Source organism: Rhincodon typus, chromosome 16 (genome assembly GCF_021869965.1).
Source record: "Rhincodon typus isolate 14 chromosome 16, sRhiTyp1.1, whole genome shotgun sequence".
Taxonomy (NCBI): domain Eukaryota; kingdom Metazoa; phylum Chordata; class Chondrichthyes; order Orectolobiformes; family Rhincodontidae; genus Rhincodon; species Rhincodon typus.
In genome coordinates, this window is record NC_063347.1 from 38,824,644 (window position 1) to 38,849,608 (window position 24,965).

At 39.3% G+C, this 24,965-nt stretch overlaps 1 protein-coding gene across 1 annotated transcript in view; it reads left to right on the forward strand.

Moving 5' to 3' along the window:
- The window catches only part of LOC125485143 (chemokine-like protein TAFA-1), a 444,634-nt gene that overhangs the window by 397,287 nt on the left and 22,382 nt on the right, over window positions 1–24,965 (forward strand). The window contains 1 exon segment of the mRNA XM_048606578.1: window positions 3,132–3,256. Coding sequence (XP_048462535.1) covers window positions 3,132–3,256 — 125 coding nt within the window.

A 24,965-nucleotide genomic window follows, 5' to 3' on the forward strand; every position in this document is an offset into this window, starting at 1 on the left:
GCTATCTGAAAATCCAGTCCATGGAGTACACACTGCTGCAGTTTCTATGCTGCAAACTGCAGTAAGCATATTACCACAATGTTGATACCAACTAATCCAAAAGGTCATGGCCTTTGAAATTCCCAAGTTCAAAATCTCATTGGCAAGCAGCCAAATACAACCTAATGAAAAGAGGAAGTACACTGTCTCATTCTATTCAGCATGAATGGGCTTCAAGCTAATCGGTAATCTAAGGGTCATATACTGTATACTCGGTACATTCATATTTATTTTCTCAGGATGTAAAATCATTTAATGTTTTTGCTGCCTCTCCTTTAAAAATCCTCTAACCAGCCCACAAGCATCATAATGAGATGTTGAGAAGTGTTTCCTCTTAATTGAAGACATTGCTAAATTAATTATGTTTTTACCAGAGAAAGGCTGAAAAAATAATCCTGTCGCATATCTTTCCATAAGCCATACTTATCTGTCTCCCCACTACTGCCTGAAATCCAGCTTCTTTATTTACATTGCATTTCAGCATGACAATTTTCTGTCATGGCAAGTGGAGCAAGACAATAAAAAAAAGCTATCACATATTGCGATTGCTGAGCTAGGGAACCTTTGTTGTAGAATAAATCAGGAATAAAATTACAATTTCACTATCCTCATAGTTTATGTAAACCATACGTTAGACTGAACATTACTTCCTCTTTGGAATTATATAACTGATCAAACTACAATAAATTATAAGTTGCACTTGAAATGTTATATAAAAGCTTATCTTTTTAGACATTTTTAAGACTAATAAATATTTGTTGCATATTAGAATTAACTAAAATCTAGTCACATCATGAATATCCTTTGGGTGTCATTTTGTTCGCATTTCTCTCCTTAACAATGAGTAATGGCTTATTCATATCCTCATGATAGATTTAAAAACCCATTATTGATATGCTCTGTTTCTTGCACATTATTATCTATGATGATACATTAAGTGTTCAGAACTAAGAAGTATCAGAATAAATCTTCATATAAAAGAAGTAACTCTGGAGTGCATAAGACTTGACTGAGCTGTTTGTTTTGCCCTTTATTTCCTTGCTTCTACACTGTTAATAGGGCAGACCTATTACATGAGGATGTAGTTCATTCTTTTTCCTGATATGGGTAATGACAAAGACAAGACTGTAATGGTCATTGCAGCAGCTGCTCCTGACTCTTAAATGTAGTGGCTTTACACCACCATCCTGCTGGTCTCAATTTCCCAATGACATTTGTAGAAAATAGGCAATTGCAATTTTAACGCAGGTGCTGCTGGCTGAAAATAATTTTGTTTCCTCTTTCGAATTCTGCTCCTTTCATGTGCAAGCTTGATCTTGAAAGATATCATTTCCTATTCTCGTTGCAACTTGGAGACAGCTGGTGACACAAATACAGCCCTTCAGCTAATTTCCAGGCTGTACAAAATGTTGCTGAAGTGAGCAGAACAGATAAATTGCCATTTCTAAAGGAGATTGTTAATATGAATAAATGCAAGATCCATAATGGCCTTTGTGTGCTGTTTTGAAGGGATTGTGAAAACGAATGCCTTCTTAAGTAAACCTGCACTTTTATCTACTGAGTGCATTCAATTGAAGGATGGCAGTGTTGGGCAATAGATCATAAATGTTGTACAATAACATAGATATGGTAGAAGTATTTTCTAAACTAAAAATCAAATTGAAGCTTGTTTTTATTTGTATTTTGAGGTGTTGATTCACACAAGCTTACAGATGATTATGGCAATTTTTAGATTGTTTGCTTAAATTCAGCAATTTCTACAATTGTAATCGGTAACGGCAATGAGAATACCATTTGATCTTTGTTGTCAACTGGAGAAAAGCTGACTTACTTGTATATTCAATCACAGCAGGTATAGACTTGTGTGCGTATGTGGAACTTATTACATCAAGTTTGGAGCAGTTTATTGCTAGTGATTTAAACATGAAATATAAGTCTAGGTAGAAGAAAATATAAATTTTAAATATGTCTCTGCTTTTTTGTATTATTTGGGTGACATTCTGTTGTCCATCTGAAGGAGTGGTGTGTACCCTGGCATCCACCTCCCAATCTTACTCTTGCTTCCATATCATACCAATGTGACTTCTTCATCAATTCATGGGGTGTGGACATCAATGGGTGGGCTGGTATTTATTGGCCATACCTGGTTGCCCTTGAGAAAGTGGTGATGAGCTGCCTTCTTGAACAACTGCAGTCCTTTTGAAATAAGTAGACTCATAATGCCTTTAGGATTTTGACCCAATGACACTGAAGGAACAATGATATATTTCCAAGTCAGGACGGTAAACAGCTTGAAGGAGAACTGGTGTTCCCATGTATTTGCTGCTCTTGTCCTTCTAGACACTCATGGTCCTGGATTTGGAAGGCGCTATCTAAGGGAGCCTTGGTGAATTTTTGCAGTCCATCTTATAGATGGTACATTCTGATGCTACTGAACATTAGTAAGCCTCCCCAAGATATGTTATGAATTCTACCTGATACAAGTTAAAGTGATTGTTTGATTCATTTATTGTTGTCACATGTACCGAGATAAGTGAAAAGTGTTGTTTTGCATGCTGTACAGGCAGATTGTACCATACAAAGTGCATCAGGGAAGCACAACACAATGCAAAATACAGTGTTTACAGCTGCAGAGAAGGTACAGAGAGATAAATCAGAATTAACATTTGAGAAGTTCATTCAAAAGTCTCATAACAGCAGGGAGTGATGTTGAACTACAAGATAAAATAAGTTGTACTATTTTATTTCAGCAGATCTAAAGAATTCAAATAATCATGATGGAAAATATTTCATGGTGGATACTTGAGACCCTAGATATACATGCATGATTAAACCATGGGTCTTTGATTAGTTTCAAATAAAATGTGTATAATGAATGTCTCACTAGCCTAGCAGTGGCAGATGCAGCACTTTACAAGCCTGGGCATATCAAAGATTACATGTGCTTACATTTGATGACACTGTTAATTTTATTTTTATAGGATCACAAAAGCTGCTTAGTAAAAGTATAGAACATAATGCACAAAATTTCACACATCCTTGAACAATGATTCATTAACTATTTCTTTTATCTATTCCATGACCTTCTAAAGCTTCCATTGTTATTGGGAAATGGTGGTGTGAGATGGACCCCTGTATAGAGGGAGAGGAATGCAAGACATTACCAGATAATTCAGGATGGATGTGTGCTTCTGGCAATAGAGTTAAGACTACAAAGGTAAGAATCTGAGACTATGTATTTAGATCACATAGAAATCACTCTCTTTTAAAGCTTAATCAGAAACAATTGAACAAAAAATGAAGAATTGAGAGTGTGTATGCATTTGGGTAATTTGTATATGTCATTTTTTTCTTACAACGTCTTGATCTCCAGTCTCTTTTTAGCTTTTCTCACTACAGTCATCTGTTAACATATTGCTTCTTTCATGATTGGGAGCAATGGTATACTCCAGTCATGGAAAATTTGCAAAACGATTTTATTGTTATGATGAATAAAAATGATGCACTGATTAGTATTGGGAATAGATAAATAATGAATTCCAGGTATTCCCTTCTTAGAAAAGAATTTTGTATTCCCATGTCCTACTGCTCCGAACATATTCATTCACCCCTCATCAGATTATACATATGTTACTTCAAATTACCCTTTTAATTAATAAGTGCTGATTGACATTTATTGCCATTTCTGAGTTAAGAAATAATTGAATGTAATTTTGTTTCATTCAAGTGATGAACTTCGAAGTGAATCGCTGCATGTTCAGCATTTTGGAATAGGCATAGAGATGAATAATCTACAAATAGTCATTTGATAGTACAGAACTTCAGCAATGCTGAAAAAAGACACATTTTGGCAAAGCTTTTCAGTTTTCCCTCATCAGGATAAGTTACAAGTACAAAAGTAAAGGGAAGACAACATTTATACAATGTGAGTGGAGAGAGCTGATTATTTGGCAAATGGACTCTTATTGCTATTGGTGTTGCCATTGAGAATGCATGAGTTAATAATGAGTGATAGTTAACTGCCAAAGTTTGTCTAAATTTGAAACCAGGCAGGTTGACTCTCATTGGTCAAGGCATTGCCTTGGAAATGAATCAGAGAATGGCTTGACACCTATTTTGTTGAGTTGAAACAGGCACAGCATATATATGTGTACTTTCTGTCTGCAAAAAATAAGGCCCTCTGTTTTCATATATGTAGCCTCTGACACATGCAAGTGTGCAACTGGCAACCAATTTAACACTGTCAGTTGTCATTAACTGGTGCAGCTTACATGGCAAGATGAAAAAAGGCTTAGAAAGATGGCATTTTTTTCAGCAATATTCAAATAATACTGGTTGTGGTAACCAAATTTGAAAAAAGAATGTACTGTTTTCTCGACACTAATTTCAAGTCATTCTTTTGTCTGAATTATTCCATCCACATTTTTTGTGAGTATCCTTCCTGTTCCACTTAAATCTAATTTCCTTCATTTTGATCAGTTGTCCTATTTGACTCCTGATTTTCTGACATATTTGGCTCACTAATTTCTTAACAAACCATGTTTGGGAATTCTCTCACTAGCACTAAAACATTTAATTTCATTATCACCACTTCTGTATTACCAATCTGTGTTCTTTTCTTCCAAAGTCATTTCATTTAACTACCCATTCGTAAGGTATAGAAAACAGGAATGTGATGAACGATTGTTTTTAATGGCTAGACAGAAGAATGAAGGTATAGTTCCAAGGTTTAGCAGTAGGGCCTTGGTGTTTTTAATAGAAGTTAATGATTTGGACTTGGGGCGGGGGGATTGGTGTGGAGGAGTAGGGGGATTCAGGGTACAAATTCAAAATTTGCAGTTTTCATAAAACTTTGTTGTTTTTTAGTGTTACAGTGTGAGCACCATTAGCAAGGCCAGCATTTATTGCTAACTTTGAGAAGCTGGTGATGAGCTACCTTGAACTGCTGCACTCAATCAAGTATAAGAATGCTTACAATCCTGTTAGAGAGGGAGTTCCAGTTCCAGTAACAGTGAAGGAACCACCATATAGTTCCAAGTCATAATGTCGGACAACTTGAAGGGAAATTTGCAGATGTTCCCATGCATTTGTTGTCCTTATCCTTTTAGGTGGTAAAGGTGACAGGTTTGGAAGGTGCTGTTAAAGGAGCCTGGGTGAGTTGCAGCTGTGCATCTTCTAGACGGCAATGTTCCAGTGGTGGAGAGAGTGAATGTTTAAGGCATGGATTGGATTCCACTTAAATAAACTGTACCCTTCTGGATGATGTTGAGTTTTCTTATATGTTGTTGAAGGCTGTAGGCATTCAGGCCATTGATGATGGGGGATTTGGCAATGGTAATGCCACTGAATGTCAACGGGAGATGGTTATATTTTCTCTTGTTGGAGTTTGTCTTTGTTTTTGGGTATTGAGTGACACCATTGTTAATTGTCACTTAACAGATTAAGTCTGATTGTTGTTCTGGTCTTGTTGCATTCAGACATGTATGGCTTCAGTATCCAAGAAGTTGAAAATGATATTGAACATTGTGCAATAATCAACAAACATCCTACTTCTAACTTTATGTTGAGGACAGTTTGTTGATGAAGCCACTCAAGGTGATGAGCCCTATCATACCACAGAGATGATGTAGGTCTTAGCTAAGACAATTGTATTATTTTCCTTTGTGCTCAACATGACTCCAACCAGTGGAGAATTTCCTCTGTGATTTCCATTGACATCAATATCGAACAGCGAGAAGAATATTAATAGACTTCTAGAGTTCATAGAGAGTTTGGTGGCATGAGTGGACACAAGCAGATGAAATTCAATAAAGGAAAATGTGAGGTAATACATTTTGATTGAAATAATGAGAGAGAGAGTGTGTGCAATTTGGTACAATTGTAAAGGAAAAGCAAGGCACAAGAGACTTTGGTGTATTGGTGTGCATCTCAAAAAGTGCACATATCTCAAAAGATGGCAAGATCAGTTAACAAAGCATGAAAAATCCTGTATAACAGAAATACAAATAGAGTATGAATAGCAAGAAATTATGCTAAACCTTTTTAAAACACTAATTCAGTCCTGTCTGGGATATTCACTTCTGGGCACCACACTTTCAGGAAGATATGTAAGGTTTGGGAACTTTCGATAAGGGGAAATCTGGTGACGATCTAGCGATGACTGATTATAATTATATGAATATATTAAATAAAAAGCTGGGATTTCTCTCCATTGAGCTAAGAGGAGATTGGTTAAAATTGATTAAAATCATGAAGGATTCAATAACAAAGTTTCAAAGGGTTACATTAAATAGAAGAAACTTTTCAAAGGCTAAAGGCTCACTAACCAAAGAATACAGGTTTAAAAGGATGAGAGGAAATATGTGGAAAAGATATTACAGAGTGAGCAGTTAGGAATACACTGCTTGAGAAGACTGTGGATGAAATTGAATGGTGGCTGCAGTGTGCACCTTTCATGAGTGTTCTGATAGCACATCATGAGGGCATGAATAATGTTATATGAATACATCTTTTAAAACTGATTTATAGTCTCTTGGTTTCTCACTCCCACGTTTATTAAAAAAGTAGTATTGATTTTTTTTCAATCAAAGGGAAATATTTCTGAATCAAGAAAATTTTGCAAGATAGTGATTAATGGATCTGCAATTTCCTCACCTTCTAATATTAATGAAACTAATTGTGTGATGGAAATCATCAGGTCCAGGGGAATTAGCAATCTTTGTACAATAAACTCCACATAATCCAGCATATATAGGGAGTGGCAGGATGCCATTTACATGCATCTGCCAGTTGTGTAAGAAATATATTTAATGAAACCCAATACAGTGCACTCCAGTATTTGTTAAACTTAAAAGTCAAAAGGACAATGCAATTTTCTCAATAAGTTCTGGAAACTCTGATAGTATTACAATAAGGTCAACAATAGAAACAGCGCTTGCATCTTTAACAGCATGGTGGGCAAACATATATGCATCAGAACTTGGTGCACCAAGTTCCAACATATGTTTTTGAAGAAACTTTTAACAAATTTTACATTTTCTTTAAACTTTTTGCCAGTTGAATGATAATTCCCAGATAACAAGGCAGTTACTGTACATTATCGTTAATTGAAAAATAACATGCAAATAATCTGAGTGTGCATGAAAATAATTGTTCCAGTTATTGCGGATAACATTTGTGAAGTAATAATGGCATAATTTGGAAAACACCTTTCCAATTAAGCTTTGCTGAACTGTTACAATACTGGGGAGGAGGTGAAACTCAAAATATAGGTATCTAAACTTCACTCATGGCAGTAAGGACAATGTCCAAGTTGTGAAAACTCCCTAATGGTAATTATGTATAGCTTAAGGAGTATTATGGGGTAATTGGGTAGAGTTATAATTCAATTTCTAGATTCTTATTTTGAAGGAGGCAAGAACATTATTGGCAATTGATTTTAAAAATGGATTTGAATTACAACATTTGCATGGAAATTTTACAATGTATTTTTACTGGGATCAGCTGATCTGTCATGATTACTTTATTCAAAAAACATTTTTATCACTGGCAACATAGAAAACGGTGTAGACTATTCAGTGCATCAGGCTTGTTCTGCCATTCATTCAATTAAATCATGACTGATCTGTACCTCAATTCTATTTACCTGCCTTAGATCCATATCCTCAATACCCTTGCTAACAAAAATAAAACTCTAAATCTAAATTATCAAATTAGGATTGACTATTTCCTCTTTGAATGCAATGATTTATAATTTTCAAGACATTTTACTAGAAATATCAATGTAGACCTGTACTGATTTGGATGATTTCTCTCAAAGAATTCATCACTGTAACTGAACTATGCTACCCCCACAACTGAAATGTTAGAATAATCATCACACTTTCAGGAGTACAAGAACAAAAGATCCTATAAAGAATCATATTTTACATTGTATTTCTTCTCCAGTGTTTTATATAGTTATTCAATTATAAAATATGCCTTAGAAAATTGTCCATTGTTAGAAGTTTATACAAGCAAATCCTTGCAACTTGATTTCAACTTGACATAAGTTTGGTTAGGTTACTGGACAATTGAAAATTGATTCAAAAAATACCCCAAAAATCAATCAAAAAGGGCACAACACAGGTTCCAATCTTTTTCATTTAATACCTTATTGCTGACTGATTTTCTGCAATAAACCAGTAAATACCGAAAAAATCATAGCAGATCTATCTGCAAACAGAAATGAACCTTAATATTTCAAGTTGAGATCCTTCAGCATACAGAGTTTATCCATATGAAATAGCATCCCATCATTTTTTTTCAGATGCGGGCAAAATGATACATATTTCTGATATTGTGTTATGATTTCCAGCTTTATTTGTCTTCTATTGTAGTTCTTCCGTTAGATGTAACTTTGATATATTTGATCAAAGGTCATTAACATGTCCATTCCCTTAGGTTCTTCTACATGCTCTTGTGTCCATTTCATTAAAAGTAATTAAAAGGAATTTAAGAAATATAACAGACTAGTTCTATTGTGAATTCAGAATCTTTGTAAGTCACTTATAATAATTCAATGAGTGGTTCAGGTATGTCAGTTTTGTTTCAGGCTATATTCTCTGATATACCCTTCTCAACATTGAAACTCAAAACTCGAAAGCTATTGATGCATTGAACTTAATTAGGATCATAGTTTAATGTCTCTTATGGATCCTGCAGGACAAACTGGTAAGAGTTGAGGTAAATTGTCACTTTCTAGAGTGAGAAAGACCACGTCTGTTTTCGCATGTAATAATGGAACACAGTGATCCAATATAGTGTCTAATGACTATCATGAATTTTGCATTGCAGTTGTTTGCAAAGGACCACATTATGGGAAGAGTTGAGGAACTGTAACCCAGTTTGAGATGGTGTGGTTGGAGTGATTGCCGTCATCGCAGGTTTAGTTTATCTATCATGGTTTCATCTAGTAGTAAATGGTGTTCCAATAGGGACCAAGGTACTGTAGGGTCAATAGATACATTTTTTTTTAATAAAGTAGTATTGTATGCTATTTGACAATTCAAGAAAAAAATACATTTGTGAAAATTTAAATTATATGTTTTCTTAGTTGATTACTACAGCTGGACTTCATCAATTACCATTTCGTTAATATTCATATGTTTGCTCACAATGTGCGAAATTTCACTCTCAAATATTCTGTATTGACACTGCACCATTTCAACAATTAAAAAATTATTAAGTTTAACGGGTACATTTTATAAGCTGCTTCTAGAATTTAAAGGAAGCACAGCACAGAAAGAAACATAATTTCCGAGCAGCACGCTGTATAATTGGTATGCATTAAATATCCTACATTACTTATGGTCGCTGCATTTAATTATTGAACTCCAGATGTAGAATGCTGAGCTGAATTTTTCATTTCGAACAACCGCTGGGTATCAGGTTAAATGAGTTGTCTTCTATATCGGATATAAAAGTTACTAATTAGGGTTGAAGAATTAGTGACAATAAACTACTCTGCGGATCTATAAAATGCAAAATCACTAATACAGATCATTTGAAACTTTGATGCAATTGTTTAGGTATGGTTCACATATTATTTGAAAAAGAACTACAAAGTATCTGTGTCGGTTTATGTTAAATATTAATAATTGCAAAAGTATTTAAGGGAGTGCAGCAAAAGTAAGGAAAGGCATTGTATTGCCCAATTAACTTGCATCAGTTGTTTGTATTGTGAATATAATTTAGGAGCAGAAGCTGGCCATTTGGCCATCTGAGTATGCTCTGCCAAACCAAATAGAACATGGCTGATCTGTTTCTGTTTTGAATTCCACATTTCTGTCTACTCACAATAATCTATGATTCCCTTACCTAACAAAACTATCTACCTCCAGCTTAAAAGTACTCAATGATCCCCACCACCACTGACTTCTGCGGCAGAGAGATCCAAAATCGCACAAAGTCCTCTGACAGAAAGAAGTTCTTCTCAGAGATAGTTCTTCTTACGTCTGTCCTAAAAATTTAAAATAGCCCCCCTGGTTCGGGATGCACCCAGAAGAGAAAACATCATTTCCACATCCACATTGTCATGCCCTTCAAGAATCTTACATACTTCAGTGAAGTCACTCCTTGCTCTTTCAAAATCCAGTGAAAAGAAACCCACAGCCTGTCCAATAATTCATCAATAAGACTCTAGCAAACCTTCTGTAAGTGACCTCCAGTATATCATTCCTTCAATAAGGAGACCAAAACTACACTTTGTTTTCAAGATGTGGTCATCCTAATGCACTGAATAACTGAAGAATAACTTACTTATATGTTCAATTGCTACTATAATAAAGGGTAGTATTCCATTTGTTTTCTTAATTACCTGTTGTAATCACATTTTAACTTTTTGTAATTCATGGACAGGAACACCTTGGGAATTCTATAGTCATTCTCTATTTAAGTGTTGCACTACTTTCTTATTCTTCCTACCAAAGTGAATAATTTCACATTTTCCCTGTTATACTCTATCTGCCATATTGTTGCAATTTGTAAGTCAGTGAATCCAATATCTGCCATATTGTTCCTCACTCAATCAGCCTGTCTGCAACTTCCATGAGTCTCCTTCACAACATACTTTCCTACTTATCCTGGTGTCATTAGCAGACTTAGGTACCATGTCTTCACTCCCCTCATCTATCCCATTAATGTAAATTGTAAAAAGTTGAGACGCAGCACAGACACTGGCTCATGCTGTCTATTCATTTCCATGATCCTGGCATGCATCTGGCATTGGATGCATTGTTCATTGGCTGAAAGCATCACCGGTGAGCCAATATCATGAGTGCCTGGTGCCGCAAAGATCGCGTATGAAGCGAAAATACAAGAAATATGCAGCAGGCCAGATAACTTCTATGAAGTGAGTAACAGAGTTAATGTTTCAGGTCAATACCCTTTCATTAAATCTTGGTATTTTACACTCAGTATCTTCTGTAATGTTTTGCTTTAGGTCCATGTGACTCTTACCAGCACCCCATAAAGGCTGGAGTAGGTTCTGGGATTCGTGGGTCGAAGAGAACTTGACCTAGGCAAGAATAAGAAATGGCACAAAAGGAGAGAGGTCAGGTTCCAAGCTTTTTAATGTTGTACTGAAGGTCTTGGCTGAGGAAATGGAAAAGCTGGCAGGATGTTCAATCACCCATAAGGGTGAGTTCTGCATTGTTTGAAAATTGAGGCCCAAAGTGGGAAGCCCATGTCCTGATTCCTCCAGGATACGTTCAACTTTTAAAGGGAGTCAAGAACTTACTTGGCTTGAATTACCAGTCTATAGACCCTCTACGAGGTTAGGTAGACTAAAAAGGCACTTTGCAATTTGTAAGTCAGTGAATCCAAAGAGTCTAGTGCAACCTTTATGAACAGTTGCCAGGGACAATGGGGACAGAAGTTAGGAGATTCTGAAAAATTTATTACTTGCACTGGATCATGTGCATGATGTCACATCTGGCTGATGTGGACATTTGCACGTAATGAGGCTGCTGTCCCTTCAAACAGCTGGTTTTCTTTTCTGCCAGACAGCTGCAGATCCCATCACGCAACTGTTGGTGCTCATGCTCCACAATCAGTTCCCATTTCCTGGTCATGTTCTGTGTCAGCAATTGGGTACTAAGTCACTGCCTTAACTAACTTGGGCTTTTGAAAATAGCATCTTAAGAGCATTGCAGATGAAGTGCAGGGTTGGAGCCCATAAAAAATACATATATTAATTGCTAAACTTAAATTGAGATTCAAGCCTCCTCCACAAGGGAGGTTGGAAGCCCTTCTGAAAAATAGTCAAACAGCAATGGAAGCAGATAACTATGGAGGTCAATGTCGAGTGTTAAGGGCCTTGATGAAGTACCACAAGTTCAGTGAATGATTAGTTAATGAGTGAGCAGGTCTTCAAATGCTAGATCAACAACCGCATCACTAACTTCAATTTCTACTGAAGTCAGCACATCCCTATCACTCACCCTTCAACAATCTCTGTTGTCAAGGCTCGTACAAACACTTGCAAACTTCATTTCACCTTAACACAGTTAGAACTGTTCCAAACCTCGCATCCACATTGCACACAAGTTGCCAGCTTTTTAATCTTGACAACTACGTCTGCCAAACAGATTGTTGGCATATGGCATACTTTCATCTTTTTTGCAGGACAAGATGGCACATGACCTGAAATAGCATGAGCTAAACAGAGGAGGGGCAGCCCTCCTTTTCCTAATCCCCAGGAAGGAAATGGTGCTGCTTATACTGGGGCGTCCATTGCTGGGTACACGGCAGCAAATGGGCTGCAACTGTCAATAATGACTGTAACTTCATGCACAATCCTCCTCCTCAGATCTAACTTTCCCTTATCCTGCACTTTCATCTGATTTATAAGGTGCAGATGGTGTAAGCATACACCTTTTACTTTCCCCTGTCCCAGTCCAACAGAACCTTACCCTTGTGTCTTCTTCCTTTCAGAAACCAAGCATCCAATCTGGCCAGGCAGTGCTGGAAGTCCAAGAAGGGAGTGATGCTGTCACATGATTTCACACTCACAGCCACCAGCTCAGATGCTGACATTGCTCTTGCCTCAGAGGGTGGCATAGAGGCAGAATCAGTTCATGCTGAGACATGGGGCATGAGCACTCTTTAGCAAATACAGCATTGAAAGGTTGCAAGTTTCTAGCTCTTCATAGGGAATTGTTACTCACTGCTTTGGCTACAAAGGACTCAGATGAGGCAGCCTCCAGAACTGCTTGGAAGACAAAAGAAAATGTTTGGGATATTGGGAAGTCTGCATTGATTGTTAAAGAGCATGGAGACCTCTAGCATCAACTTGGCGCAGAACCTTGTTAGAAAAGAAGCACAATTAATAGAAGGATAGGGCACAAAAAGGGCAAATCCAATCCTTCCTGTTACCATGCCAACAACCTACTCCCTCACCCTCCCATCACCATCCAGCCATGTGGCCAATCAGTATTCGATGACAAATACAGAAGAGCAACAGCAGGCGTACCAGAAAATGAGATGTCGGTTTGGTAAAGCTGCAACATTAGGACAACGGGCATACTTAACAGAGAAAGTTGAAAGTTTCTGCTGCATACCCAGTCTCTAGCTATACTGCTTCAGCACAGCTAAAATATGGGTATTTTCCCAACAAGGTAGATTATTGCACAAAATATTTCACAAAAAAGCCAGGAAAAAACCCTAACCTAGTCAATTACAATTCTATCAGCAAATGCTAATGGTCAGCATGATGATGGAAAGAGTATTCAACAATGCTAACAAGCAAGTACTTACTTATCAATACCTTGGTCACTAATTTTGATTTGCTTGAGGATCAGTAGACCTTATTGCAGCTTTGTCCCAAGCATGGACAAAGGGCACAAATTCCAGAGGTTTGATTAGGTTGCTCTTGACATCAAGACAGCATTTGACCATGAATGACGAGAAGTAATACAAGTAAACAATAGGAATCAGGGAGAACTGTCTTTTGGTTGAAGTAATTCCTCAATACAGAGTAATTCTTTGATACTGGAAGATGGTTGTGTTTGTTGGAGGCCAGACATCTTGGTCCGACAACATTGCTGCAGGAATTCTCGAGAAAATTGTCTAAGGCCCAAATACTTTCAGCAGCTTCATGACTGACTTCCCTTCCATCTTACGGTCAGAACTGGGGACATTGTCTAGACCTGTACAAACGGGATGGATTGCACCTTTGAAGAACTGGCACCAATAGCGTCCTAGGGCTGGTCATTTGTACAGTGGGGGAATGTTTGAATTCAAGTGGCAGGAGGATGTGATTCTGATTGGGGAGACAAAAGTGAGGGAAAATTATCAAAGGGATAAGTCTACAGGTTCTATATATGAATGTTTGGAGCATTTGCAATAACATTCGCAATAAGATGAATTAACAATGCAAGTAGTCGTACAATATGATTACAGTAATACAGAAATTCGATGAGCAATGATTAAGGCTGGGAACTGAATATCCAAGGGTAGTAAATCTGTAGGAAGAGCAGGCAAAACAGAAAAGGAGGTGGGATGGTATTGTTGTGAAAGATGAAATCAGTGCAGTAGTGAGAAAGGATGTTGACAATGGAAATCTAGAGGTGGAATCAGTCTATGTGGAGCTAAGAAGCAACCAGGGGTGGAAAACATTAGGAGTTTTCTAAAAGCTTCCAAACAGTTGTGGTGATGTAGGGAACAAACATTAACTAAGAAATTAGAGATGCATGCATCAAGGGAGCTACTCTTGAGTGATTTTAATCTATATGTAGACTGGGCAAATGGCATTTGCAATAATACGGTGGTAGATGAATCTCTTGAGTGTTGACAAGATGGATTTTTAGACCTGTACGTTAAGGAACCAACTCAAGGGACGGCAATTCTAAATTTTGTGCATTGAGAAGGGGTTAATTAGTATTGATTTGGCTGAGTGAATTGATGAATATTTTCAAGTTTGTCACAATACAGAACTCGGTAGGAATATGAGTGGTGAAGAATTTAGCAAGGCTTCAGGGCAATTTAGATAAGTTGACTGAGTGGGCAGATGGATAGCAGATGCAGCATATTATGGATAATTGTGAAGCTGTCCACTCTGGTAGGAAAAACAGAATGGCTGTGTATTATTTAAATAACACTAGAGTGGAAAAAGTTGATGTACCAAGGGACCTGAGTGTGTTTGTACATTTGTCATTGAAAACAAACATGCAGGTTGAGCAAACAGTTAGGGAGGTAAATGGTATGTTAGACTATAAGACCACAAAACCATAAGACATAGGAGCAGAAAAAATAGGCCATTCAGTCCATCGGGTCTGCTCTGCCATTCAGTCATGGCTAGTAAGTTCCTCAACCTCATTCTCCCACTTTCTCCCCATAACGCTTGATCCTCTTGACAATCAAGAACCATCTTAAGTATACTCAATGACCTGGCCTCCACAGCCTTCTGTGGCAGTGAATTCCATAGATTCACCACTCTCTGGCTGAAGAAGTATCTCCTTATCTCCAATCTACAAGGTCTTCCCTTTACTCTAAGGCTGTGCCCTCGGGTCATAGTCTCTCCTGCTAATGGAAACATCTTCCCAACATCTATACGGTCCAGGTCATTCAGTATTCTGTAAGATTCAATTAATTCCTCCGTAATCCTTCTAAACTCTATCAAGTATAGACCCAGAGTCCTCAAACGTTCCTCATATGTTAAGCTTCTCATTCCTGAGACCATTCTCGTGAACCTTCTCTGAACCCACTCCAGGGCCACTATATCCTTCCTGAGATATGGGGCCCAAAACTGCACACAATACTCCAAATGTGTCCTCACCAGACCTTATGGAGCCTCTTTTATATTCAAGTCCTCTCAAGATAAATGCCAAAGTTGCATTTGCCTTCCTAACTACTGACTCAACCTGCAAGTTTACCTTGAGAGAATCCTGAACTAGAACTCCCAAGTCTCTTTGCACTTCAGACTTCTCAATTTTCTCCCCATTTCGAAAATAGTTCATACTTATATTCTTCTTACCAAAATGCATGACCTCACACTTTCTCACATTGTACCCCATCTGCCACTTCTTTGCCCACTTTCTTAACCTGTCCAAATCCTTTTCCATCTCCCTGCCTCCTCAGTACTACCTCTCCTTATACCTATCTTTGTATCATCTGCAAACTTAGCCAGAATACCCTCAGTTCCTTCATCTAGATCACTAATGTATAAAGTGAAAAGCTGTGGCCCCAATGTTGACCCTTGCAGAACACCTCTAGTCACCAGCTGCCATCCTGAGAAAGACCCTTCTTTCGCCACTCTCTGTTTTCTGCAGACAGCCAATCTTCTATTCATGCGAGCACCTTGCCTCTAACACCATGGTCTCTTATCTTACTCAGCAGCCTCCTGTGTCACACCTTGTCAAAGGCCTTCTTGAAGTCCAGGTAGCTAACATCCATTGGCTCTCCTTGATCTAACCTGCTCGTTACTTCTTCAAAGAATCCTAACAGATTTGTCAGGTATCACCTCCCCTTAATGAAGCCATGCTGACTTTGCCCTATTTTACCATGCACTTCCAAATATTCAGATATTTCATCCTTCACAATGGACTCCAAAATCTTATCCATGACCAAGTTTAGGCTAATTGGCCTGTAATTTTCCGTCTTTTGCCTTACTCCCTTTTTAAACAGGGGTGTCACGTTAGTGATTTTCCAGTCCTCTGGGACCCTCCCTGATTCTTGTGATTCCTGAAAGATCACCACTAATGCCTCCACTATCTCTTCAGCTATCTCCTTTAGAACTCTGGGGTGTAGGCTGTCTTGTCCTGGTGATTTATACACCTTCAGGCTATTCAGTTTTTTTCTAACACCTTCTCCTTAGTGATGGCCACCTTACTCAGCTCTGCCCCCTGACTGTCTTGAATTTTTGGAATAGTACTCATGTCTTCCACTGTGAAGACTGACACAAAGTAATTATTCAGTTGCCCAGCCATTTCCTTGTTACCCACTATTATTTCTTTAGTGCCTTTTTCCAGTGGTCCAATGTTCACTTTTGCCTCTCTTTTGCCCTTTATATATCTAAAGAAACTCTTACAGTCCTCCTTTATATTACTGGCTATCTTACCCTCATATTTAATCTTCTCCCTTCTTATTTCTTTTTTTGTTGCCCTTTGTTGGATCTTTGTAAGCTTTCCAATCTTTTGGTTTCCCACTGCCTTTCACCACATTATATGCTTTTTCTTTTACTTATATGTTATCCCTGATTTGCCTAGTCAGCCACGGTTGCCTCATCGTCCCTGTACCATGCTTCTTTTTCCGAGGGATGAATTTTTCCTGTGTCTCCTGAATTACTGCTAGAAACTCCTGCCATTGCTGTTCCACTCTCTTACCTGCTAGGTTCCTCTCCCAGTTAATTCTGCCCAGCTCCTCCCTCATGCCTCTGTAGTTGCCTTTATTCAGCTATAATGCCATTATCTCAGATTCTATTTTCTCCCTGTCAAATTGCAGAGTAAATTCAATCGTGTTATGATCACTGCTTCCTAAGGGTTCATTCACCTTAGGCTCCCTTATCAAGACTGCCTCATTGCACAACACTCAATCCAGTATTGCCTTTTCCCTAGTGAGCTGCACCACAAGCTGCTCCAAAAAGCCATCTCAAAGTCATTCCAGAAATTCCTTTTCTTGCAATCCACTACCAACCTGATTTTCCCAGTCCACCTGCATATTGAAATCCCCCATGATCACCATAACTTTGTCTTTCCTACACACCTTTTCTATCCCCTGGTGTATCTTGTGCCCCAGCTCCCTTCCTGTTTGGAGGCTTGTACATAACTCAAACTATGTTTTTTACCTTTGCAGTTCCTCAGCTCTACCCACACAGATTCTGTACCATCTGACCCTACTTTGTTTCTTACTATTGATTTAATTTCATTTCCTCCTAATAAAGCACCCCCACTCCCTCTGCCCACCTGCCTATCTTTCCAATAGGATGTATATCCATGGATATTCAGCTCCCAATCCTGATCCCCTTGCAGCCATGTCTCCATGATGCTGAATTTCGATCTGCACCACAAGCTCATTGACCTTATTTCTTATTCAGCGTGCATTCAGATATAACACCTTCAGTCCTGTATTAACCGTCCCTCTTCTTGTTGTCATGTGTTCATCCAGTGTGCTTGAAGTTTGATTCCGAACTCTTTCCAAACACTCTGTCCTATTTGTGTCTGTGCTGGAGACTTTAATAACCTCTCCTGAGTTCTCCTTTCCTGTCATTTATTTCATATTTTTCCACGCAGTTGAATCCACCACTGCAGATGGTAACCTGCTTCCCACTGGGGTAAATTTTACCTTTCCCTTCCACCCAGCTTTCTAGTTTAAAGTCCTGTTGACCAGCCTATTTACCCTTTTTGCTAGAATATTGGTCCCAGTTCGGTTCAGGTGGAGACCACCCCAGTGGTACAGATCCCTCCTGTTCCAATACTGATTCCAGTGCCCCATGAAATGAAACCCCTCTTTCCCGCACCACTCCTTTCACCACGTGTTTACTTCCCTTATTCTTGTGTCCCTATGCCAATTTGCACGTGGCTTGGGCAGTAATCCAGAGATTATAACCATTGAGGACCCATTTCTTTAATTTCTTTCCTAGCTCCTGATAATCCCTGAACAGGTCCTCGTTCCTAATCTTGCCTATATTGTTTGTTCTGATGTGGATCACAACAACTGGATCCTCCCCCTCCCTCTCCAATATCCTTTCAAGCTGGTCAGAGATATCTCTGACAGAGAGATAGGCAACATACCATGCGGGACTCTCAATCCTGCTTACAAAGGATACTATCTATTCCCCTGATTATAGAATCCCCTACAACTACCACTTGTCTTTTAGCTCCCCCCCACCCCCTTGAATGGCCTCCCGTACCATGGTGCAGTGGTCAGATGGCTCATCCTTCCGGCAGCCCTTTTCCTCATCCACACAGGGTGCAAGTACCTCATACCTGTTGGACAAGGTCAAGAGCTGAGGCTCCTATGTTCCTAACTGCAGGATCCCTCCACCTGCCTCACTTGTAGTCACCCTCTGCTGTCCCTGGCCACTGACCAAATTTGAAGTACCTAATCTACCAGGTGTGACTGCCTCGTGAAACACAGCATCCAGGTACTTCTCCCCCTCCCAGATGTGCTGCAGTGTTTGAAGTTCAGATTCCAGCTCATCAACTCTGAGCTGAAGCTCCTCAAGCAACCAACACTTGCTGCAGATGTGGTTATCGCCGTTTGCAATGGGATTAGCCAGCTCCCACATCATGCAGCGACAACACATCACCTGTCCAGCCATTTCTAATTAGTTAATTACTTTATTGAGTTAATTAAATTTATTGATACTTCTTTGCTATGTTTGCTTTTAAAATGTAGTGCAGATTTCCTATCAGCCCATCAAGTCACAGCCTCCCTGTGACATCACTCCAGTTATTTTCTCACAGCCCTGAGCTCCAGTAGGTTTTACGGGCGGCGCGGTGGCTCAGTGGTTAGCACTGCTGCCTCACAATGACTGTCTGGGTGGAGTTTGTACATTCTCCCCATGTCTGCGTGGGTTTCCTCCAGGTGCTCCGGTTTCCTCCCACAGTCCAAAGATGTACAGGTTAGGTGGATTGGCCATGCTAAATTGCCCGTAGTGTCCAGGGATGTTCGGGTTAGACATGGGGAAATGCAGGGGTAGGGGAATGAGTCAGGGTGGGATGCTCTTCGGGAGGCTGGTGTGGACTTGTTGGGCCGAATGGCCTGTTTCCACACTGTAGAGATTCTTTTCTATGATTCTATACTCACTCTGTGCTGCTCTTGTGCCCTCCGACAGCTTCCTGCCGACTAGGCCACGATCCCCAAGCTCCGGTAGCTTATACTCACTCTGTGCTGCTGCTCTACCCTCCCAATAGCTTCCCACCGACTAGGCCACGATCCCCGAGCTCCGCTAGGTTTATACTCATTCTGTGCTGCTGCTCCACCCTCCGACAGTTTCCCACTGACTAGCCATGTTGATTTTCATTGCAAGAGGGTTTGGGTATAGGAACAAGGGAGACTTACAGTGTCTTGGCCAGACCACACATTGACTATTGTGTGCAGTTTTAGTCTCCATACATAAAGAAAGATTGATTGAGGTAGAGAGACTCATTCATGGAATAGTAGGTTTGTCATATGATGAGAGATTGGCACATTTGGTCTTGGATTTTAGAAGAATGAGAGGACATCTTATTGAAACATTTTAAGTTCTGTCAGGGCTTAACAGACAAGATACCGGAATGACATTTCCCCTGGCTGGGCTCCAGAGCAAGAGGTCGTGCTCTCACAATACTTGGTAATCTGTTTTTGGATTGAGATGAGGAGTAATTTCTTCACTCAGAGGGTGACCCTGGGAAATCTCTACCACAGAAGGCTTTGGATGTGAAGTCAACCAAAAATATTTAAGAAAGAAATAAATAGATTTCTAGAAGTTAATGATGACAACGGATAAGGAGATAGTCGGTCTGTCATGATCATTTTTAATAGAAGAGTAGACTCAATGGGCCAAATTACCAATTCCTCGTCCAATTTTCTAAATTTCTACCTATGTTCCTAAGATTACATAGAATTCCATTCCATTTGCAACTGTGCCTCATGCGCCAAAGCCTGGACTACATACAGCTTTGGATTTATCAGTGATAAGTAATATCCATGCCATACAAGTGCCAAGGAATGACTATCTCAAAAGGAGAGTCATTATCCACCTCCCTGTGACATTCAATAGCCTTACAATCACTGAATTCCTTACAGTCAGGACCTGTGAGTGGGGAGGATCACCATTGACCAGAAGCCTAAGAACACAGTTATATAACACGATGATCAGAGGTATTTTGCAGAAATGAACTTACCTTTTTCCCCCTCAAAGTGTGTCCCCTCTCTCCAAAGCACAAGCCAGGAGTGTGATGGAATATTTTCCATTTGCCTGGATGAGTCAGCTGCAGCAAGAAGAAACTCGACGACATTTGGGGCAAGCAGCTTGAATTGCTAAACATCTTGCTAAATGACATACACATGCACTTCCTCCACCACCAATACACAGCTGGGGCTGTAGTGTCTGTAGTACATTTGCAGAATGTACTGCAGCAACTTGCCAAGACTTCTTAAAAAAGTGCTGCCCAAAAACTGCGACCTGTAGGGTAACATGTTCATGGAAAAACCACTCACTCCAAGATCTGCTCTAAGTCATACCCCATCCTGGCTTGAAGATAAGTCACAGATTTTTCACTGTTGCTTTCTCAAAATCCTAACTAACTGCAAGGTAACAATACGTTTGTCACACAGATGGCACTAATTCAAGAAGGCAACACACAACCACCATCTGAAAGGAGAATTAGAGATAGCTAATAACTGCAAGTTTTGTTAGTGACCCACACATCTCATGTCTGAATGCAAGAGAACTGCTTACCCCAAGAGTTCTTCCCTCATGATGGTCAGTCTAAGCAGCCTGCAGCACAACACTCAACATCTTGGTAGCAGCTCCACTGAGTTTTGCAGATTTCATCCAGCACCATTCATGCAGTTCAAGTGTTGTTTCAGCATGTCAGTATTCTATTCTATTCTACGACAGTTCCTGTGGCAGTATGGCTTTCATAAATTCCCAACAGAATCATCGGCCGCGTTATCAGCAGCTAGCATTGTCAGAGCCCAAATGTAGCTGAGACAATGGTCTAACACAAAATGAAATATAAGGACTGCTGCCAGAATCCAAGATGGCAGCGGAGTAGAATTCCTGATCCAGAGCTCATCCATTCCATCCTTTTCTTTTCTTTGTTTTTTCTCTTTTCATGTGTTTTTTTCTTCTTTCTTCTTACATCCCATCCTTGGGTGGCATTGGCAACGTGAAGTCATTGCAAACTCCTGGCCTTGAGAGCCTTGAGTGAAGCCTGCGTGGACTCCAGGTCTTAACATGAAATCAGTGAGGCTCCCAGCCTTGGGTGAAGCCAATGTGGACTCCCAGCTTCAGGTGAAGCCAGCCTGGACTTCTATGGACAAGAACCTTGAGGTGAAGCCCTTTGCAGACTGGAGGCGAGACCCGCCCCAGTCTGGGAGGGGGAATGAGGGGATTAGGGGTGTGGGGGGGGAGGACCAGTCCAGACTGGAGGTGAGGCCCTGCGCGGACTGGAGGTGAGGCCCGGTCCAGACTGGAGGTGAGGGCCGGAACGGACTGGAGGTGAGGCCGGTAGTGGACTGGAGGTGAAGCCCGGTCCACACTGGAGGTGAGGCCCGGCAGGGTCTGGAGGTGAGGCCCAGAACAGACTGGACGGAGGCCCGGAGCGGACTGGAAGTGAGGCCCGGTGCGGATTGGAGGTGAGGCCCGGTGCGGAATGGAGGTGAGGCCCGGAGCGGACTGGAGGTGAGGCCCAGAGCAGACTGGAGGTGAGGCCCGGTGCTGACTGGAAGAGACCCGACGTGGATTAGAGGCCAGCACAGACTCGTCTGCTTCATCTTCTTTGCTTGGAAGGTCTGTAACTCTGAACCTTTTATTCCTTTATTCATCTTATTTGTTCTAAAAATTTTGTACCTAGACACCTGTTGTACCTAAGATGGCATGAGGCTATAATGCTGGTCTTTTTAATTTCTTTACCTTTCTAATTCATCCCTAAGAATCTGTACATAGGTAATTTGTACCTAAGATGACGGCAACTTTGTAAACTTTTCACTGTAATCATGTGGCGGTGATCACATAAACCTAATTTTAATACTGCTTCTGTTGATCAGTATTAGTTTTCCTATATATACGGAAGACACCCAGCTTGACCTCACCATGACCTCTCTCAACTCCTCCACTGTTGCTAAATGGCTTATCCAACATTCAGTACTGGATAAGGAATAACTTCATTCAATTAAGTAGTGGATAACCATAACGATTACCTTCAGTCCCCATTTCACACACTGCTCCCTATCTACTGATTCTATCACTCGAGATGGCAACTGTGTGAAACTAACCTACTCTACTCAAAATTTTGGTCTCAAATTTGGTCCTGTATTGAGCTTCTGGCCACATATATGTGCCTTCACTCAGAATGACTACTTCCCACTCTTTAACATCACCTGACTTCAATGCTGTCTCAATTTCCTCCAGAAAAATACACCACTGAAGATTAGCCAGCATTGCCAAAGTTAAACCATTCGTGATAAAGAAGGTATCAGTTTCAGAAATAGTGCATCAGATCCTGCCTGTGATTGAAGGTGTAGAGTCCAATCTGATGTTTTTTTGCAATACTGCTCAGCCTATTGGCATTTGTTACTGGTATAATGATATTAATCCATTTGCATGCAGTTTTTTATATTAGAAATAGGAAACAGTTCCTGCAAGTATGCTAGGATGCTGCATGTAGACAGTTTGAGAGCAAGCAAATTTATGAAATGCTCACACCAGTAGTATTTTCTTGTGGATAGTTTAATATATTTTGAAATTTCAGCCAACCGTGCATTAGGATAACGTCTATATTTATTTCAACCATTTAATTATTATTTATTTAAACATATGGACACCTGTTACATCGCAACCAAGAACAGGAACTAAATATTGCAAGATTATTTGATGTTTCAAAAAGACAAGCAAAATGGAAGGGGAGGACTTGCCTAATTCTGGTAAAAAAAAAATGACATAGGAAGCATTGAGCAATGGCCTTGACTGGAAAGAAACACAAATTAGGGGCAAAGAACAATGGTTGGAGAACATTTTAGACTCCATAACAGCAGTTTTATGTTAGGTGGAGTATGAATGAAGAAAAAGACAGTTTGTAACAAAGGCAATGCAAAAATTATGGGGAATTGAATCTTCTAATTGGCTGGACAAATTAAAATGGGAAGAGAAGTTTGGAGGATGAGGCCTTGGATTGAATTTAGTTCCCTAGTACAATACATCATGTAATCTTGCCTTGTGGAATGAGAGAGGATTAATTTATAATCCTATAATAAGGAATTCTCTAAGGAAAAGTGACCATAAAATGATGGAATTGCATATTAATCTTATACATATACATGGAGTATTAATCTTAATCTTAAAGCTAATTAGAAGGATGTGAGGGGTGATATGGAAAATGGAGATTGGGAAATTATAATATAACATATAATGTTTTATAAGCAGTGGTAAACATGTAAAGATCTATTTAATAATTCTCGATAAGTATATATTCTATTGAGAGATTAATATTTCCACAGAAGCAACAATCCTAATTAAATAGTGCTATCTATTGATAGTGCAATTAAGAAAACAAATTAAGCACAGTATTTGATTAAATCAAATGCTTTATACTATTGCCAAAAACAAAGTAGTAAGCTGAGCAGGGAGAGTTTTCAAAATCAGCAAAGATAACTAAAAAAAAAGTGAGGACGAAAATGGAATATGAATGTAAACTAGAGAGAAATATAAAAGTACATTGTAGGAGCTGTTACAGATATGTTATAGTGGAGAGAGTAGCAATAGTAAGCACAGATCACTTAAAGGCTGAGGCAGGACATATGACAATTTTTGAGTAAGGGAATTTCAGGCGTTAAGCAAATATTGTTTTGGTCTTCACATTAGAAGATACAAAACATATCAGAAATAATGGGAAACAAAAATGAAAATCAAAAATTTACAGTAATATGAGTAAAGAAAAAATACTGAAAAATCAATGACTAAAGCTGATAAATTCCTTGAATGCCTAAATATTTTTAAGAGGTGGCTGGTTTGATAGGGAATGCATTGGTTGTGATCATTCAAAATTTCCCTGATCTTGAAATGGTATAAGTGGATTGGAAGGTAGCTGATGTAAAGTTCTTATTCACGAAAGAAGGGAGCTAGAAACAGAAAACTGTAGGCCATTAGTCTGATAACAGTAAATAGGGGGAAAAAGTTGTTAAGGAAATGGCAACAGTGCACTTAGAAAATCACAATACAATTAGTTAGAGTCAATATGGTTTTATGAAAGGGAAATCATTTCCGGCAAATCTATGAAAGATTTTTTTGTGGCTGTAGCCAACAAGGCAGTTTATGGGAAACCATAGTAGGTAGTGCATTTTGATTTTCAGAGGGTGTTTAACAAAGTCTTACATGAAAGGTTGTTTCAGTAGATAAGAGCACACACGGTTACGGGTAGTATATTAGCATGGATGGAGGTTTGTTAAAGGAAAAAGCAAAAAGCAAGAATAAACAGATCATTTTTGATTGGCAGGCTGTTAATTTATACAGCTCACTTGTTACATTTGTAAAGAACTTGAAAAAATGTGTCAAACGCAATTTCCTTTGCAACCATGCTTAATTGGATTATAATTTTCTAAATGTCCTGTTGCTACTTCCTTAGTAATGGATTGCAGCATTTTCCCAATGATGTCGGCTCGGCTGACTGGCCTAACTTTCTGCTTTCAGTCTTGCTCCATTCCTGAATAAGGAAGCTTTCCAATCCACTAAGACTTTTTCA